The sequence below is a fragment of the Babylonia areolata genome, chromosome 11 (genome assembly GCF_041734735.1).
Source record: "Babylonia areolata isolate BAREFJ2019XMU chromosome 11, ASM4173473v1, whole genome shotgun sequence".
In the NCBI taxonomy this organism is placed as follows: Eukaryota; Metazoa; Mollusca; class Gastropoda; order Neogastropoda; family Buccinidae; genus Babylonia; species Babylonia areolata.
Window position 1 is genome coordinate 15,904,823 of NC_134886.1, and position 20,033 is coordinate 15,924,855.

The following is a 20,033-nucleotide window of genomic DNA, read 5'->3' on the forward strand; positions in this document are numbered from 1 at the left end:
TATAGATAATATGTGGACGGCAGATTTGGTCAGACTAATCTGTTATAATGCGTTTGTTCAGTGCCGTTTCTAAAACTGCTTTTTATAAGAAAAGCGTTCAGCAAACGCGGAAAAAAGATACAAAAAAAGTAATATAAAATTATCAAAACTATCCCACAATATAACAGCACAGTAATTGCCAGAAATAGAAAACATAAACTATACCTATACAATACCGCACTGTCATTTTGTTAGAAATTTTTTTTTACAAATGATACAAAAAGTTGAAAAATTATGACGAAAATGTAATCTCCTCTAAAGGGGAAAAAACCAACACATCAGAACTTAAACACACAAAGAAACTCCTCAGGATATAATAGCATGGTTATCATCTTAGCAATATTTGATGACGACGAAGCTACTCATAATAACAGTTTACAAAATAATAACAGTTATGAAAACAAATGAAAATCGGTTTGCAGTACAGCATAAAAAGAATAACAAGAATTTTTTTTAAGTAACATATCATTTGTCTAAACATGTAAAATGTCATTCGGCTTCAGCTTACCTTGGAAAGAAATGTGCTCCTGTGTTCCCTCCAACCCTCTACCTCCTCTTCTCCCTCTTTCACACACACACAAAGAGAAGAGAGATGAAAGACACGAAGAAACATATATCAGTAAAGACTGGCAGACAGAGACCGAGAGCGGAGAGAAGACAGAAGAGAGACAAAGAGGAGAGGGTATAACTTGGCTGACGCTTGGACGGAATCAAAATAAAACAATAGCACGTCTCAATGAAAGCACCCCAGAAAAACAAACAGGTTCTTTTTTTTTATAATCAAACAACTGGAATGTAGGAAGGGAAAACATACATTGGGATCACGATATGCAGTTCAGGTTAAAGAAAATAATATTATATGAATAGAAGATGATGTTTCTTATCAACAAAAAAAAGAGAAAAAAAGGTGTCGGTGCTTTAATTCAGGGCGCCGATTTGGTAAAATCATCATTGTATCCTTACAATTCATACCCTGGGAACCATGTATATGTCTTTGTTACACCCGTTTCATCCTCACATGTTTTAATGATATTTCTATTCACAATAGATTATTGCTTCTTTTTTATATAATATATCTGTGACAATTTCAGGTATAAAGAATGTGATGAAGAGAAGTACGAGGACACCCTTCTAAAGTGTTCACTGACACCTAGCGGAATTGTCCCGTTCAGTGATGTCCCTTGCAAAAAACAGTGAAACCTGTTGCTGCAATAAATTGCTGCTGTTTGATGCTTCAACATTGTTTTCCATCTTTTTAACTGAGATGTCCCTCTTTTTCTTTCTCTTTTTTTCTCGTACTGCGTGCTAACTTCATCGTTTTGTATCTAACTTTTGTTGACAATATGGTATACTGTTTTCTTCCCTTTAAATCCTTTCCCTTCTTATTCACAGTTTTATCCCTCTTTAATACGTGGGTCAAACTTGAAAACGGGGCGTGGGGAGAGGGTAAAAAACTGGAGGCGTGGTAATACCTTGGGAGCAGCCAGTTCCATAAAATCTGCTGGTTTCGTGTTTCAAGGGACCCTCCCCCTCCTTCCCTCTCCCCCACTAACTGTCCTATACCAAATTATTGCTATATTCTTCACATGATCATATTAATGCCATGGTCTATAAAACGTTCTACTACTCGTAATATTCACAATAAAATAGTCTGAGTGGCACATCACACAGATGCTCAATGCTCGCTAAGCCCTCTTGACCCCCTCCCCTCATCCTACCCCCTATTTTGCGAACAGGTTCCACTGTCAAACGCGTCTGCTGGTGCGAAAGGAACGACGAAATGCGGCAAGGGACATAAACAGAACCAATTCACAGATCCTTAGTTGTCCTTCCCTGCGTGTTTCATTCATCAGTGAAACGGCTGTGGGATGGGCGGACATGTTACACAGAGTTAACTTATGATATTTTTAGTGCGAACATCTGCTGCAAATCATCAATCACGTGTTTGTACAACGTTTAACACAGACACATTAATTTTGACTTCAAACAGAAACGATTAGAAACTTTAAACAGAGACTGACACGGTCTTGCTTTTAAAAGAAAACTGTTACAAATATCAGAAATACTCACAGAAGGTGCTCCTCGTTATGTTCCTGCACCGGTTAGAATACACTAAATATTTGCACACCGTATCAATACCTCTCTTGTAAAGTAAATTAATATCTCAAGTATCAATTGATAAACTGATACTTTCAAAACTGAGCCAGCTTAGCCCTTTCATACAACAGATAAACAAACTAAAAAAAAAAAAACCTTGAAGTTTGGCCTTTGTTTTAAAGTTTAAGACAACAAAATCACTTAAGAAAACACACACACACACACACACACACACACACACACACACACACTAATTAAGTTTCGGAGTGGGGGGCGAAGGATGTAAAATATAGCTTCAAATGACCCGTAAAGGATGCTATATAACATGGTTTCCACATTCAACGTTGGGAACTCATCGTAATAATGCTACACCAGTTAACAACTTTCATCAACAGTCGAACATGTACACATACCGGTTTCGAGCAATCAAATAAAAAAATGTACATATACCGGTTCCGAGCAATCAAATCAAAAAACAAAACAAAAACCATCAAACTGGCATGATTTTGAAGTATCACAGACGTTTCTCTTGCCCAACAGTTGCATCAAAATTCAGTTACATTGAAATGTTTTATAAACGGCCATGCAAAACACACATTCAGAATTAAGCTAGAAAACTTAAAACAGAGAGAGAGAAAGAGAGCTAGAGAGAGGATTGCAAGCGCGTTTGTGTTTCCGACAAAATGTCCCACATCTGTTATGAATCATCACGACAAAAATTGGATCAGAAATAACATGTATACTGGAAATGTGACAAATAATCATACATGGAAACCATGCAACATGCAGACATATAAATTTCACGCAGCTGCATTCTCTTTGACAAGTCGTATTTTCATGGACGGCACAAAGTGTTGGTGTACATCATAACAGCAACACAGACGGATTGATGTCATAAATTAGGAATCTCCTTCAGGACATCACAAAAAACGATAACAGCCCCACGCACATATGTTTGTACCCAAACGCCAGCGCACGGTACACACCTACATGCTCAACAGGCAAACACACACACACACACACACACACACACACACACACACACACAGACGCTTTATCAAACCACACACCTAAAAACCATGGCGTGTGTCGATCTCAATCGACCGACACAGCCTCAGACCATAAGTAAACCCATCAAAAAATCATTATAAAAGAAATTCTTTATAAATAAATATATCATCAACTGCCGCACGTTGTCAATTCATAAACACATTTCAGCAACTTGGTGCAATGTTGTTACCAGCTTTAAGCACAACCCCATGGTTTTGGATGCTTTCTTTCTGGCAAGAAACGAAAAAGAAAGATGGGGAAAAAAATTTACAAATAATACACTAAGAAAATAAATATTTAAAAACTATAGAATAAAGCACTACACAATGTGTGTCAGTGCATAAAACGGTGCATCAGGTACCACTAGACTCCAAACACAACACAATCATAGGTACTCAATGTCTGTACAGGGACATTAATGAATATAAATAAACATAAATAAATAAACAAACAAACAAACAAATAAATAAATACATGAATAAATAAAGACTGAGCAGTCAAATCACCAAAGCAGCCACTGCCTGGAATAAAGGGGACTTTTTTTTTTTTTACAGAGGGATACAGACGGAAAAGAAGCCTCCAAAAACAAAGTTATCCACACAGCAGGACCACAGTTCTGTCCAGTAGACTGGCTGCACGTTTCACATGAGATTCGCAACGTTAGATAGCAGCACATTCATCAGGGAGCGAGAGAAAGGGAATTAGCCCAGGACATCGAAGGGAACATTCCACTTCTCTGACAGCACAACTGAAATTGTTGAGAAGCTTTAGAGGGCAAAGACAAATAAATAACTAAATAAATAAATGATTAATCAATTAATTAACTAATTAATTAACAAACAAGCAAACAAATAAATTAATTAAATACTACTTATAAAATGAAATCATGGGGTTCCTCTGCGAAGAAATATAAATCACTCAAATTTTGCAGATTTATTCCATTTCCATCCTTTCAAAAGGGCTTCTGTTTAAAATAAAGATCAAAGTGAAAAACAACGTTAAAGTACATCAAGTTTCTGAGGCGACGATGAAGACTTCCATAATGCGCGAGAAGACCCTAAGAACACTTCAGACGTTCCGAAACCTGGGATACACGTCTGCGATGATCTCAACTAACACACAGTCCCGTGGTCCGTTTTATTTGGTTTTCTTTGGCCTCTGGTGTTCTTAGGCAGAGCTGTGATTGTTCGTCATCCAAAGTCAACAAAACTGAAGCAGCAGAGAGAGTCTTCACTAGCAAATACACAAAGGGGATTTCAATATTTAAAAATACACACATTTTGGTCGTTTCTGTTCCAAAGACACCACATCGCGTAAGCATCGGAGCCAGCATCATTATAAAAAAAACATGGACGGTGAAGGAGCTTCATGTTTCTATAACGCCAAATCCCCATTACCGAAAGAAAAAACAAACATACTCGTACAATTAACTATACTCACACTGACCAAAAAATAATAATCACACAAAAACCACACACACAAAAAGAAACCCAAAACAAAACAAAAAAAGGGAACACCTCATGATCTCAAAGACATTCAAGAACACTGGTGTATACCAGTGTGTGTGTGTGTGTGTGTGTGTGTGTGTGTGTCTGTCTGCCTGCCTGTCTGTGTGTTTACAACGTGTGCGCGTGCGTGTCGAAGAAAGCGAGTCCCTCACCCGCCACCCCAACCCCCAAAAAGACCAACTTCCTTCCACCCTGCAGAAACTTCACCCCCAACCCCCAAACCCACCACCACAACACAGCAGCCAAGCCAAGCCAAAGCCTGCCACTGCCAAGCACCTCCTCAGATGTGCATGACCAGCTCGGAGAGGAGCTGGGGATAGTTCTGCTCCACGGACAGTGAGGGCAAGGTGACCGACTTGTCCCCCGTACCCACAGTAACCAGCTGCAGCTGGGGGTTACAGCCAGGCTGTCGGGAGGTGTTGTCCAGAGACAGCTGGGGGAACAGCTTGTCCGTCATGGCGTCCACCAGGTAAGGGTCGTTGCTGGACAGCAGTCCCTTCATCGTGCTCTTGCCGGACACACGTTTTGGTCTGAGGAAAAAGGACAAAAAAAAAAAAAAAAAAAAAAGTGTACGTAACATACACCAAACAAAACAAAGCAAAACAAAACGGAATATAATTCAAGAACACTGGTGTGTGTGTGTGTGTGTGTGTGTGTGTGTGTGTGTGTGTGTGTGTGTGAATAAAATAGAATATATTTTATTGTCATGAAACCGTAAGGTTTATAAGACACAAGTGCAATGGTAAATGAATGAACGAATGAAAAAAACACACAATTAATCAATCAATTAATGCAGTAAATTGCAGCAGCATTCATAAACAAATTTTCCCAATCTTGTTTGTATATATTCATCATCTGTTAGCATCACCTGACTGGGAATATGTCCTGTGTTCTTCGAATTTTGAATATCCTTTAAAAATTGTTGCCTTAAGGTTTTATATTTAATACAATGATCAAGAAGATGGTGTGTGTGTGTGTGTGTGTGTGTGTGTGTGTGTGGGTGTGGGTGTGTGTGTGTGTGTGTTGACGTCGTCCATATGCTCTGTTTGTGTGTGTGTGTGTGTGTGTGTGTGTGTGTGTGTGTGTGTGTGTGTGTGTGTGTGTGTGTGTGTTCTGACGTCATCTATACGCTCCGTGTGATATGTCTGTGTATATGCGTGCGTGTGTGTATCTATGTTATGAAGAGGTTGTTTAGATCTTCTTCTCCTCCTCATCCTCATCCTCTTTCTCCTCCTCCTCTTCCTTCTTCTTCTTCTTTGTGTTCGCTATCACAGTCAGTCCATACCTGTTTACAAATAAAGCTGCCTTCTCCATCCAGGTAAAAACCAAACAGACAAGATGTGTAGCCCTCACCTTCCTCTCTTCAGCTGCACTGCTGCCGCCTTCTTCTCGTCCCCGCCGATGTTCTCGAACAGCTTGAAGAGCAGGTCTGTGTTGGCCACGGTGATTTTCCGTTCCCCAACAGCAGCTGGGGCCGCCGCTGCTGGCTTGCCCCCTTTGTCGCCGCCACTGCTCTCCGGACACTGGTCCTGGGGAGGGGTCACTGGGCGCACGTCTGCACACACACATACATGTACAAGAATAAGATACTTTTCGGTTTGTTTTTGCTGTTGTTGTTGTTTACTGAGTCATGTGGTCTATAGACACTCACACACGTAGGCCTACAAGAACGAAGTACAGCACTTTTTGTTTTTCGTTTCGTTTGTTTCGTTTCTGGGCAAAACCCCGCCATCGTCCTCTGTTGGTTTGGGGTGGGATCATGAAAATATGCGCATGAAAAAACCCACTGAAATAATATTATCATTTTTTCAGTGGTAGTCGTCTATTCCTAAACAAGAGAGTGAACGCAAATAAAATAAACATTAAAATAGAATTTTGAAATCTGCTATTTTAGTAGCAGGCTGTTTCTAAACAGGCGTGGCAAAGCCTGCGTGACTCACGTGTGATTTCCACTAATAAATATACCTGACTGAACGGGAAAAACCAAGCAAACAAACAAAATCAAAAACCAGAGAGAGAGAGAGATGTTTGACCATTCATCATTTCATCATTTCTCGGCAGTAACATTTTTTATGTAGCAAGTAGGAACATTACTTGCGATTGGCGGATTGGGTCGTGGAATAATCAACGGGCTGGAATATGTTTGTTACTATATGTGAAAGACCAATCTAAAAAAGAAAGAATATTAAACAGAAAGTATATAGGCTATTACACGAGGTTCTTTTCTTCTCTTCTCTTTTTTTCTATTTATTTTCCAACAGCAGCCGAGCCATCTTTGAAAATTTGTTTGGGGCAGAATTTGCCCGCCCGAATACTTAACATGTTTGTCAAAAGAGTCAGCGTCAGACTCTATATCTGATCATTGTGTGTATGACAAAGTGAATTCAGGAACTGCAGTTTCCTGACCGTGAACGGATATATGCCACAGCTGAAGTAAGGCATGCAAAGTTTGAAAGTAAGAGTGTTTCTGGCAAAACTCTTAAGTGACCGTGAGGTGTTCCTGGATAATACCTTAAAAGTATGAGAGGAAGGTTAGGGCGATGAGGGGTGGGAGGTCTGTGTGTGTGTTGGGGGAGAGGTATGGGGGCTTACCACTGCAGCCCTCCTCATATGTTTCTTTTCCTTGCAATCGGTGATTTTGAGGTTTTGCAACTTTAACTTCAGATGATTTACGAGGAGAATTGAGCAAGGCAGACAGGCTGTAATCAAACTTTGTCATAAAATCACGTCTGTTTGCCCTTTTATTTAAGCGTGTGTGTCACAATTGTATACAAGAACATAAGTATTGGTTCCCTTTAACCTTTCTCCTTTTTATAGACTTTTAGAATGAATATCCACTGGATTTTATATCGCACTGAATACTCAAGACCAGTCTCATCCGAGGTTTATGGGATCTTTTCAATTCCTATGATGTTAGTGAAAGAAACGATCAATTCAAAATATTTTATCAGCGTAGAAAATGAAAGGCATAAAGTGATAAACTCACGAGTCTTTCAAAGAAAGTATAAATGTGTAAATTACAAAATCATTGCTGAAATTCGATATTTATTACCTTCATCAAGGATCACCGTTTTCAAAATAGTTATGGTTGGATACGTTTTATTGACATCCACCATCCAGTCTGGTTTCTTTCTCACGTGATGTTGCTGAGAAATTCCAGTGTCAAAGTTTATCATGGGCATAGATCTACGCGCACGCACATCCGTTCAAGTCAATCGGTGTTTAAAATAATCTCTTTTTTTTCTTTTTTTTTCCATTCAGGAATTGGAAAGCTGTCTCAGGACTGAAAGCAAGTCTCAGGTGGAAACATTGGGTGAAGTGTTTTCGTGGGTCCAGACTGATTAACTCTGCTGTGCCTGACATCACGCAATTCCCAATATGAAGCCTCTAGAAGTCTAAGACGTTCATTGACTGAGAGGATTGAGACTATGGAGGAAGGAAACGTGTATTGTCAGATTAGCACCTCTATCTTTCTCTAGCCAGGGGAATTTTACGCGTGACTGAACCTCTTGTTTGAGGTATGTATTTGGAATGACGGTGCGACTTTTTCTTTATTATGTGACAAGCCTACTGTTGGCAGGTTTCCAGTGCTTTCTGAAAAGAATTATTGACAAACAGCCAAGCCACCCAGTCCGGCAATATTTAACGCCCGTTTCTAATGCCTTATGTTGTTATTTCTGGTGATTTGAATTCCAGAACTTCCAACATTACTCCTGATGATATTGACGATGATAGTTTTAATGTATTGCACAGAAGTCGCCCTGTCAGTATTAATAGAAATTCACAAGATAAATGTTTAAATAATTATGGAAAATGCTTACTAAACTTGTGTACTACATTTGGATTGTCGATATTGAATGGTGCGTGTAATGGCGACCGTCAACGTTGCTACACATTCATCACTGATTCTGGCAGCAGTGTGCATGACTATATTCTAATGTCAAATGACATCTGCTTATTGGTCTTCATGCTGTCAACTTAATGTTAAAGATAGATTTGACTCAGACCATATGCCACTTGAACTGTGTATACATTTTTCAGACAACTACAACAGCCCAAAAATATGTGAAAAGAAACAAACCATTAACAAGATTGTGTGTAAAGATGAGCTGGTTGAAATGTTTACTATATCGATGAAATCTGACAGATAGATTTGGCTATTAGTTTAATCGATCATACCATTGACGAAGCTCTGGAAATCTTTAACAAATGTATTAAAGAAAATACCGCATGTATGAACAAACAGTGTAGTATAGGATCAGACGACTGGTACGATAAGGAATGTAGAGCTACTACTACTTCTACTGCTGCTGCTCTTCCTCCTCCTTCTACTACTACTACTTATTTTCTTCTTCTTTCTTCTTTCTTTCTTTCTTCTTCTTCTCTTTTTCTTCGTGTGTCAAGCGGTGCCAAAACTGCTATATATGCATTCCATAATCAGGTATATTATTACAATAAAACAGTTGACGAAGCTACAGACAAGGTCATATATCACATTCCGAGCATTCTACTGCGCCAATACCACCAATGGCCCCCAACCATCTCCAGCACAGAGAGCAATCAGTCGAAGAGGATTTGTGGCAGATAAAAGGCATCAAGGAGGATCGATGATGGGGCATGGCAAGAAGAGAGAGGGTGGGGGAGGGAGACAGTGAGAGAGAGAGAGTGAGAGAGAGAGAGAAAGAAACAGAGGAGAGAGAGAGACAGAGAGTTTCCTGAGTCAGTGTGCGCATGTTTAATTCTGAGAGAGAGAGAGGCAGACAGACAGACAGACAGACAGAGAATGTGAGTTGGTGTGTGTGCGTGTGCGTGTGCGTGTGCGTGTGCGCGCGTATACTCGTCAAGCGCGTCTTAATGCGTGCGGGAAAAGTGTCATTCGACTGAGCATGGCAGAGGACCAAAATAATAGTTGGAGGAAATGTCTTGCAGCACATACCCCCAGCCGAGAATGACTTGCCTGAGGTGCTGTAGTGACAGTGTTACCAGACACCCATTACCATCTCGGCCACAGAGGCAATCACACGATGCATTAGAAGAGTCGATGATGGCCCAGGGATGGTGAGAGAGATATAAAGAGGGAGAGAGAGAGAACAGACAGAGAGAAACAGAGAAACAGACAGAGACAGACAGACAATCTCTGAAAGACAGACAGATAGACGGAGACAGACATATAGAGACCCACAGAATAGACAGACAGACAAACAGAGACAGGGCGATAGACAGAAACAGACAGACAGAGAGACAGACAGACAGAGAGACAGACAGATAGAGACAAACAGACAGACAGATATATACAGACAGACAGACAGAGAAAGATAGACAGATACCGATAGAGAGACATACACAGGCAGACAGACATGGACAGAAAGAAACAGAGACAGACAGACAGATAGAGAGACATAGAGAAACAGACAGACAGTCAGAGAGACAAAAAGACAGAAACAGACAGACAGACAGGCCGACAAGACTGTGCTCCACCACACAGCGCTGCTTCCTCCTGTGTCATTATTGGCTGACAATGGGCTGGCAACACGGGGAGTACTTCCTGCTGTTCCCTCATGTTCGTCTTGCCTTCTTCTTTTATTGCGTGTGTCGCGTTTTGTTATTTTGTTTTGTTCTTATTTTTGTTTGTTGTTTGTTTTCTTGTTCTTTTTTGTTTTCTTGTCTGTTTCAGTGTGTGTGTGTGTGTGTGTGTGTGTGTGTGTGTGTGTGTGTGTGTATGTGTGTGTGTGTGTGCTTGTTTGTTTGTTTGTTTGTTTGTGTGCGTCTCTGTATGTTTTTTGTTGTTGTTGTTTTTTTGTTTGCTTTGTTGTTGTTGTTGTTGTTGGTTTGCGCGCGCGCGCGCGCGCGCGCGTGTGTGTGTGTGTGTGTGTGTGTGTGTGTGTGTGTCCGTGATATAACGGTGCATACGTGAGGGCCTGTGTGAGTGTGTACGAGCGTGCGCGTGTGTTTTCTCTGTAACAGGGATTCAACCTGCCAGAAAAAAAAAACCGTTTGACTGACGCAGCACTGAATCGCGGCTACATTCCTTACACTAATTTCAAGCATATCCCGGAACATGACATCCAGCAAGGAGGCAGTATCCCCATTGACAGAGAACATTTGGCCATGGGGCTAGCAATGCAGCAGCCAGCAACCAGCAAAAGCCACTGATGTCCCCCCAGCCATCTCCGCCATCAGCCACAGAGACCAATCAGACTGACGATGAGGATTGTGGCAGATTGCAGGCATCAGGGTCGACTGTGGGGCCTGGCGAGGACAGAGGGGTGATGGAAGGAGTGGGGGGGGGGGGGGGGCAGACAGACAGGAAGACACAAGTCAAAGTCAAAGTCTGAACCCGTTAAAATTGAACTCGTCCTTAGAAAGAAAAGATCTGAGCACATCACTCCTCTTTTGCAACATCTCCACTGGCTCCCTGTCTCACACCGAATAAAGTACAAGATCAGCACTCTATGCTACAAATGTATTCACAAATCAGCCCCTTCCTATCTCTGTGGCTGCCTTCACCTCTACACTCCATCTCGCTCACTACGATCTGCATCGGATCCACTCCATTTACGCATACCCAGATTCAAACCCTCGACTGTTGGCTGCCGTTCTTTCTCTGTCTCTGGACCTTGCAATTGGAATGAACTTCCCCTTTCGCTTCGTCAAGTCTCCACACTCAGCTCTTTCAAATCTGGCCTTAAAACCCACCTCTTCCCGAAACAGCCTCCCTTCCCTGCCTCTTCCTTGTCTTCAGTTTCTCCAGTTTTAGAGTTATGCGTGCGTGAGAATGACTGGTGCGAAAGCGCTTAGATTTCTCTATGCACAAGATTCAGCGCTATATAAATACCATTATTATTATTATTATTAAAGTCAAGTCCTGGTCAAGTTCAACAGATGGAGCGATGTCATGGCCGTCATGAGACAGGAAGACAGAGAGAGAGAGGGGGGGGGGAGAGAGAGAGGGTGAGAGAGAGAGACAGAGAGAGTGGAGTGGAGGAACCTGAAAGAAAAGACACGGGGATACAAAGACAGACATAAGGAGAAGAAAGAGAGAGACATAGACAGAGAATGGAGTGGAGGAACCTGAAAGAAAAGACACGGGGATACAAAGACAGACATAAGGAGAAGAGAGAGAGAGAGGACAGAGAGGACAAAGGTTAGAAAAGAGATCGAGAGGGACACAGCAGAGGGACAGACAGACAGACACTGAGGAAGTCGATTACAAAGATGCAAATGTCGCAACCACTCGAGTTCCGAAGCAAACCGGTTCGACCAGTCAGCTTAATGGCCGTTTATGTTTGCATCACGGAGCCCCTGCACTCTCAATGGTCAGCATAGGTACAGTGCTGTACTATAAGCACCTATGTTAGTGATGTCGAAATATGTCCTATACCACGACCCCCCCCCCCTCCCCCCCCCCCCACCTCCCCGGCCCCCTCCAAACTCCCCTCCACGTCCGGCCAGATCATACTTTGATCAAACGTTGCGAAATGTTTTGATCGTTTTCGGGGCAGAGTTCAGGTGAGCTTTTTGTTTCTTTAGTTTCGTTTTCTTTTCCTTCTTTTTTTTTAACTTTTTTTTTACAAAACTTTTCTGGCGTCTTTGTATATCTATGTTCTTGTCCTCTGTGCTGTATTTTCTTTCGGGGTGGGGATGGGGGGAGGGTTAATTCCGGTGCGTACACACACACACACACACACACACACACACACACACACACACACACACACACATATATATATATATATATATATATGTGTGTGTGTGTGTGTGTGTGTATACATACATACATACATACATACATACAAGCACTCATGCGCACACACCAAAACTACGCACAGAGAAAAAAGAGGGAAGAAAAAATGAAGGAAAGAAATGGAAAAGAAATAGCAGGTATGGGTGAGAAGGGCTTAACTGAAGGGGCGATACCTGTGAGATGTGGCAAGAGGGAAGAGAGAAAATGTCAAACAGCAATCACAACACCAGACCTCCCACTGAATGCCGATCAATACACTCTCCATCTCTTGCCTGTCTGCCTGCCTGTTTGTCTGTCTGTCTGCCTGCCTGCCTGTTTGTCTGTCTGTCTGTCTGTCTGTTCGTCTCTCTCTCTCTCTGGACACGCACACACATAAGAAAGTGTGTATGTGTGTGTGTGTGCGCACACACACACACACACACACACATACACACACACAGGGAGAGACAGACAGACATGCACGTGGACATGTGTCACGCGCACACTCCTCACCCCCCACCGCCCCCACCACACACACATTCCCTTTCCTTCTATCGATTCTCTCTCTCTCTCTCTCTCCATCTCTCCCGTCTCACCTCTCCTCTCTTCTCTCTCTCTTCTCACTCTACCCCCCCTCTCTCTCCAATCTCCAACACCCCCCTCCCCCCATCTAAGCCCCCAGCTGACCACACCAAATCCATTGTTGTTCGCTGGAGAGGCCCTCTGCCGCCACATCTCCTTTACCAGACGCCACAAGCCGGGGACGTGCAGCAACCAAGTGCGCATACACGTGTGGAACGCTTGAAGATATGCACTGATGCGTGTAAATATTCATGTGCCGAAGAGAACGTACGCTCGCGCACATACATACACACACGCACACATGCACTCACGTACGTACGTAGGCGCAATCGCACATACACACACACATAAACACACACGCAAACACACACACACACACACACACTTTAACATATCCCAAGTTGATATATGATCGACTGTTATGTGAGCACCACATATGCAAGAAACGTTAATGACATACTTTGTCCTAAAACAATTCATTTTCCATCTGCAGATTAGAGAAATGATTTGCCTCTTATGAAAATCATTTTGGTAATGTTTTCCCGTGAAACCAAACATTTTCTGTATATTTTTATGTATCCCTGAACTGAAATCATCTTCAGTGTTGACAATCTTCAGCAGTCCATTGCTAATGTGTGACGTTTTCAACTCCTTGTTAAATAGTCCAGTTGGTTCGCTGTTACAGTTGTTAGTTTTTCATTAGAAAGATGTTATATTGTTATGTTTTTTGTTGTTGTTGTTGTTGTTGTTTTTTTAAACAAAACTTAAATCGATCATTTTCTGTATGTAACACACACACACACACACACACACACACACACACACACACACACACACACACACGTACGCGCGCACACACGCGCAAACACGCACGCACACACACTTTCACTTACTGGCATGCGTACACAGTAATTTCTTCCCCACCCCCTACCCCCCTGGATTTTTTTCCTACCCTCGTCTAATATCACTTACAGTGAAAAGACGTTAAACTAAAGAACGAACACACACACACACACACACACACACACACACACACACACACACACACACACACACACAATTGCATGGATAAAAGAATACACAAAAAATAAGTAAATGAAGAAAGAATGAAATGATATAACGGAAAAGGGAATACAGGAATGAAAGAAGATGGAAGAAGGGAAGAAAGGAGGGGATCAAGAAAGAAAGAAAGAAGTAGATGAATGATCAAGGAAGGGTTGAAGCAAGGAAGGGACGAGTGTCCCAGAAAGAAGTGGGAGGAAGGGAGAATCTAGGAAGAAAAAAACAACAGAATAGCGAAAAAGTGTTAAAAAAAAAAAAGACCCCAAAATACAAAACACACGGGCCGCATAACCTTCTCACGGTTCCAACAACAACCATGGTCATCTGACCTTCTACACACCACGACCGCTCGGCAGTCATGAAATTCACCCCAGCTAATCCCAGCTCAATACATTCCCAGGATTGTAGGTAGCTGACACGCTCCCACGCCCAAATCCTGTCCCAACAGCCTGGAAGCCTTTAGGGGCTACATACAGGGATTGAGGAAACTTCGCCCATAATTGGCGCTTCCGTCCTGTACTGTGCACAGTCACACACGCTGGTGTGCGAGACTCTTGGCACGAACAGCAAACATGTGGAACACACGGGTCAACAATTCACACGCAAGTGCGCACGAGGAGTGTGTGCGTTTAATTTATAAATACTTATACAGACGAATGCACGCACGTGCGAACAAACACAAGCAAGCAAGCAAGCAAGCACACACACACACACACACACACACACACACCACACACACACACACACACACACACACACACATCCCCTGCGTGGTGTCTTACCAACGTGGAACAAATGCGTTGTGAAGGACGCAGAGTACTGGTTGTAGTGAAGAAGTTGTGCCCATGGGGTCTCATGAGATTTTACTGTACAAGACTATTACCGATGGATGTCAATTGCCAGCTTTTCTGATGAAAATGCGGGAAACTGTAATCAACCCAATGCTAGGTGTATGTGTAGGGGATACACGGGTTGGGGGGCGTGTGTGTGTGTGTGTGTGTGTGTGTGTGTGTGTGTGTGTGTACGCGTGCGCGTGCGCGTGTGTGTGTTCGCGCACGTGTAAATGGACAGCCTGAAGACTAGAATGGATCTGAATTCAAAGAGAAGAATCCGCAAAAGGACACGAACTAATGAACTTCTCCGTCTTTCAACAGGAAAAAAAGGGAGACACATATATATGATCATATGTATATATATATAATATATATATAATTAAAATGATATATGTATACAAAAAAAAAGTATATATTCCCTCCTGAAAACACACCTACTTTTCTTGGTCTAAGGGTAATCGGAAAGTCAGCCTGAGCGGGTTTGAAAGGTTTGCTGCCTGTATACATGCACGCACGCACGCACGCACGCATACATACATACATACATACATACATACATACGTATAGTTACTGGGGGAATGAGAGAATGATGTTCCTGCACTTAAGCATGAGCACGCATAGACAGAGAGGCAGACAGACAGACAGAAAGAGACCGACAAACAGTCAAAGACCGATACAGATAGACGGGAGACACAGATATAGACCGACATCGGAAGACTGAAGCCCACTTGTCAAAAAGGCTCTGTGCGTATACCAGAGAAATCGATAAATGGCCATGTGAAATATTTAAGCCCATCTATTTGCTTTCCGATCCAGTTATCCTGTCGTATCTGGAACCAGTCTGTCTTCTGGTCGATCCCAACCACGATTATATCGTGGAGACACACACACACACACACACACACACACACACACACACACACACACAGAGAGAGAGAGAGAGAGAGAGAGAGAGAGAGAGAGAGAGAGAGGTGGACAAAGGGGGGAGAGAAAAGAAGGAGAATAAGAATAAGAAACTATGAGATCGGATGGAGTATGGAAGAGAGAGAGGGGGAAATGGGGAAGGGCGGGACAGAGAGTATGTGTTGACATATTCGAGATTTAGAAGAAAAAAAATGTCAAGTCATACTGGGGGTGAGATATGGGGGCACTGGTTCTTTCCTCCTCATTTCATATCTAAAAAAATTTTTTTTTTTTAAGCCGTATTCAGGGTCACAAAAACATGAACCACAGCCACCAGTTCTCATGATAGTATGGCAAAGGGATAATGTGAACACAAAAAAATTAACAGCAGGGAATTGCTGTAAGAGATATATATTTGGGCAGACACAAAGAGAATGATGGGGAAGAGGGAAAGAGAGAGAAAGACGCAGAGACAAAGAGACAGACTGACAAACAGAACAACACACCACAGCACTGTACAGCCGTCATATAACCAGCAGCTGTCTCGCATCACAATCAACCTACGCCACAGGAAACACAGGAACCCATCATCAGCAACCGGAACGGCAACTGACAGTAAAACATCTGGCTGATCAATACATGCAAAAGGGACAGAAGAAGGGAGAGGGAGGGAGCGGAAAATAGATCCATAAAATATGAAGGGGGTGGTGAGTAGATGGGGTAGATGAGGGAGGAGGGGGGGGGGAGAGAAGGAAGGGGAAAGGGGGTGTTGCCGAGCGATCCAACACCTACCCGTACATAGATCGATGTAGGTCAGTTGATGTTCCCACTTCCCGTTTGTCGCCAATTGTGTGTGTGAGTGTGTCTGTGTGTGTGTGTGTGTCTGTGTATCTGTTTGGGTGTTTGTCTATGCGGGTCTGTACGTGCGCGTGTTGGTGCGCGCACGCGTTCTTGTGAGTGTGTGCGGTTGTGTGGGCTGGGTGTGGAGTGTGATTTATTTTTCTCCGTTAAGTTTGAAACATTTATCAAACAACTTCAACTGAGCCCCAAAGGTACAATAAAAAGGTAACAATGGATCCAAACAGCCAGGCTGGCAGGTACGTAAGTATACGGGTAGAGAACGTACAAATAGGAAGGGAGGTAGAAGTGATTTTTCGTGAAGTATATAGTCCTGTCTATCTAACCCCTTATGAATCCTAAGCGCAGGACACGATTTGAGAGGGAAATAATGTGGATCAATGTCTATATTGATCGCGCGTGTGTGTGTGTGTGTGTGTGTGTGTGTGTGTGTGTGTATGTGTGTGTGTGTGTGTGTGTGTGTGTGTGTGTGTGTGTGTGTGTGTTGGTTGGCTGATTGATCGGTTATTTTGTCATTTTCGATGCTTGCTTATCTGTCTGCATCCTTGGTCCGTTGACGTATTGTTTGCAGGCTGTTGGCTGGCGGGTTGTTTGGGTTCCTGACTGGCTGGTTTACGGCTGATTTGTTTGTGTGATTGGTTGGGTTTGGCTGATTTAGCTGGATGTTGGATGACTGGTTGGGTTAGGGCTGATTTACTATGGCTTTGGTTGAGATGGGTTGGGCTTGTTTCGTTTGTTCATGTGTATGTATGTGCGCGCACGCGAATGTGTGTTATTGTTGTTGCTTGTATAACCTCTTGCGATACTTAGAAGCCATGCATATGTGACTGCACCATATCAATGACGCTGAAAACGGATAAATAGCGTTTGCGTGAGCCAAAGACCTAGAAATATACTGGGTTTTTTTTATCTATAACATGTGACTGGGGTCGCTTTATTGACCTGCATAATTGACAATATCATGAGCGCTGAAAAGCGTATCGTCGGATGTGTTATCTGACTAGAAAAGCGTTCCATTAGATAATATTCTTTGAAGAGAAAAGCACGATTTTACGTGCAAATTTACCTTGTGGCACGGTCTGCCTGTGTGTTTGTCTGTGTCTCTCTGTCTTTCACTCTTCCATCCTCCCTCCCTTACTCTTTTGGAAAATACTGCAATCTTGCCATCGATGTGCAGCTGCATATGTATTTTTTCCCCCAGCATTCCACAAAGTCACCTGTGAACTCCTGTTTTCATGTGACCATAAAACCTTCAATTAAGCAACCACACACACACACACACATACACACACACAGCCGAGATGCATTGGCCAAACAAAATAACCCCCTCCCCCCCCACCCCATACCCCTTCAAAAAAGAAGGGAAAAAAAGAGACTGACTGCAGTAAGATAAAAAACAAAAACCATTAGTCATCGTGGCCAGGAGAACGCCGCTTTGAAGTGTTTTGCTGCGTCTGTATTCGGCAGTGTCTGCCTGAGTTCAGTGTGAACGAATTGGCTGTGTCCGACAGTTAACAACTAGCTGCTTTCTCTCTCTCTCTCTCTCTCTCTCTCTCTTTTTATTTTACCGTGATAAATTATCACAAACGTACCCTTTGTGCTGACACAGGTATGGCCTGACAAAGGGTTTACTTTGCTTGTCCCCGATTCAACCATCACGTGAGCGAGTGGTGGTGTCTGGGGACGGGTAGAGTTGGCGGTGTGGGGCGGGGGGGGGGGGGGTGTGAGGGTGGCAACTGTAACATGACATTGACACTGTTGGGCTCCTCCCAAAGATAGTTGGGAACATGTCCCGGGCAATCAATTGGGGGCTAATCAATACATGGCTGAGCACTGGGAGTGTGCTATTACTGTTTCATGAGCTGCAGTATGCTGCTGACCTGTTTTTCTCTCCTGCTTTTCCTTCAGGTGGACACTTTTGTTGAAGACTGTTGTGGAGAAGGGGGTGGAAGGGTACATCAAGAAAGAACTTATTTTGAAGGAAGGAGCAACAATGTAGATATGACCAGATTTCAAGACTCTCAACCATATACTGAGACAGAACAGATACTATACTGTGTTGTATTTCGTTGCGTTGTGTTGCATTGTTTCAGTGCATTTCATCATACCCTATTGTGTTGCATTGTATTGTACTGTACTGTTATTATTTGTGTTCATAATAGATTTGCCTGTGCAAGTAAAGTTCAGACTGTTCTCCAATATATCTTCAGGTCTGCGCGTTTGTTTACCAGTCGTACCTTGTGGGATTTTCCACAAAATTTTATCAGGGAAAACTCTTTGTCACTGCCGGTTCTTCGAAGAGTGCCAGAGAGGCGCTTGGTCAATCGTCTCATCCTGAGACGACCAGCATCCATTCAATGTGTAACGAAAGAGAAAAAACGGTATTGGAACTGGGACTTCTACCTTTTAAGGGCGGCCAGCAACATCCTGAACGTGAAAACAATAAACAGTGTCCTCACAAGATGCATGCATTCGCACTGATATGTAACTAACCTAAACCACTGTCGACGAAAAGTCGTGCCGATTTCAACCCAGTATAACAGGTTAGAAAATTGCACGCGTGACCTAGTACTGTAGCAACGCATTGTCCATGGGTAAAGACAACTCGAATACTATTTGTCTTGTCATGAACGAAAGATGGTTCAATCACGTGTTTCTGGGGACTCTTCACCAAAAGTGCCGCCGGACTGCATGTGTGCAGAAGAAGCAAAAGCTACAGAAAACCTGAAGGCAATAAAAGACACTAATCGAACAGCAGTTAAAACAGAGATCAGTCGCCCACCTTCCATTAGGTTTTTATAGCGCGCGGACTTCAGACAAGTCTGTATCGCTGACGTAAAAAAGAAAGGGGGGGGAGAGCTTTGAAAACAGCTCCATATCGTCAAATCGGCAAATGAAATACGTTTGCGTGAACTTGAAGAGTGCTACCAGGTCTGAGATCGCTTTCATACGTCATCAGAGCGTCCTTTAACCAAGACGCAAGTTAACAGAGTAGTCCCAGAACTTTTTTTATTTGCACGTCAAAGGGTCATTTCCCTCACGCCGACCACCCCACTCCCACACCCGATGTCGTTTCGTCGCCATCCCAGCGCCAACAGTCAACAGAGAAAAGTTCTATGTTAATGAGTAGGGCTCGAAAAATCGTCACATTGCTCGCTCTCTCTCTCACACACACACACACACACACACACACACACACACACACATATATATATATATATATATATATATATATATATATATATATATATTATCACACACTAGGCCTACAACGTACCATCACATAATTCTACGCCGTCCCGGTCTCGCCCCAAACAGACCTACCCTCTTAAACCCTTACAGACACGCTCGCGCACGCGCGCACGCACACACACACAC

General features: G+C 42.9%; 1 protein-coding gene across 1 annotated transcript in view; it reads right to left on the reverse strand.

The window, feature by feature from the left end:
- Positions 1-803: 803 nt before the first annotated feature.
- LOC143287572 (uncharacterized) overlaps positions 804-20,033 on the reverse strand; it is an 80,677-nt gene continuing 61,447 nt past the window's right edge. Inside the window, exons 3-4 of the mRNA XM_076595669.1 lie at positions 6,048-6,249; positions 804-5,224 (exon numbers count right to left, since the gene is read on the reverse strand). Coding sequence (XP_076451784.1) covers positions 4,975-5,224; positions 6,048-6,249 — 452 coding nt within the window. The 3' untranslated portion in view covers positions 804-4,974. The remainder of the gene's footprint in view (positions 5,225-6,047; positions 6,250-20,033) is intronic.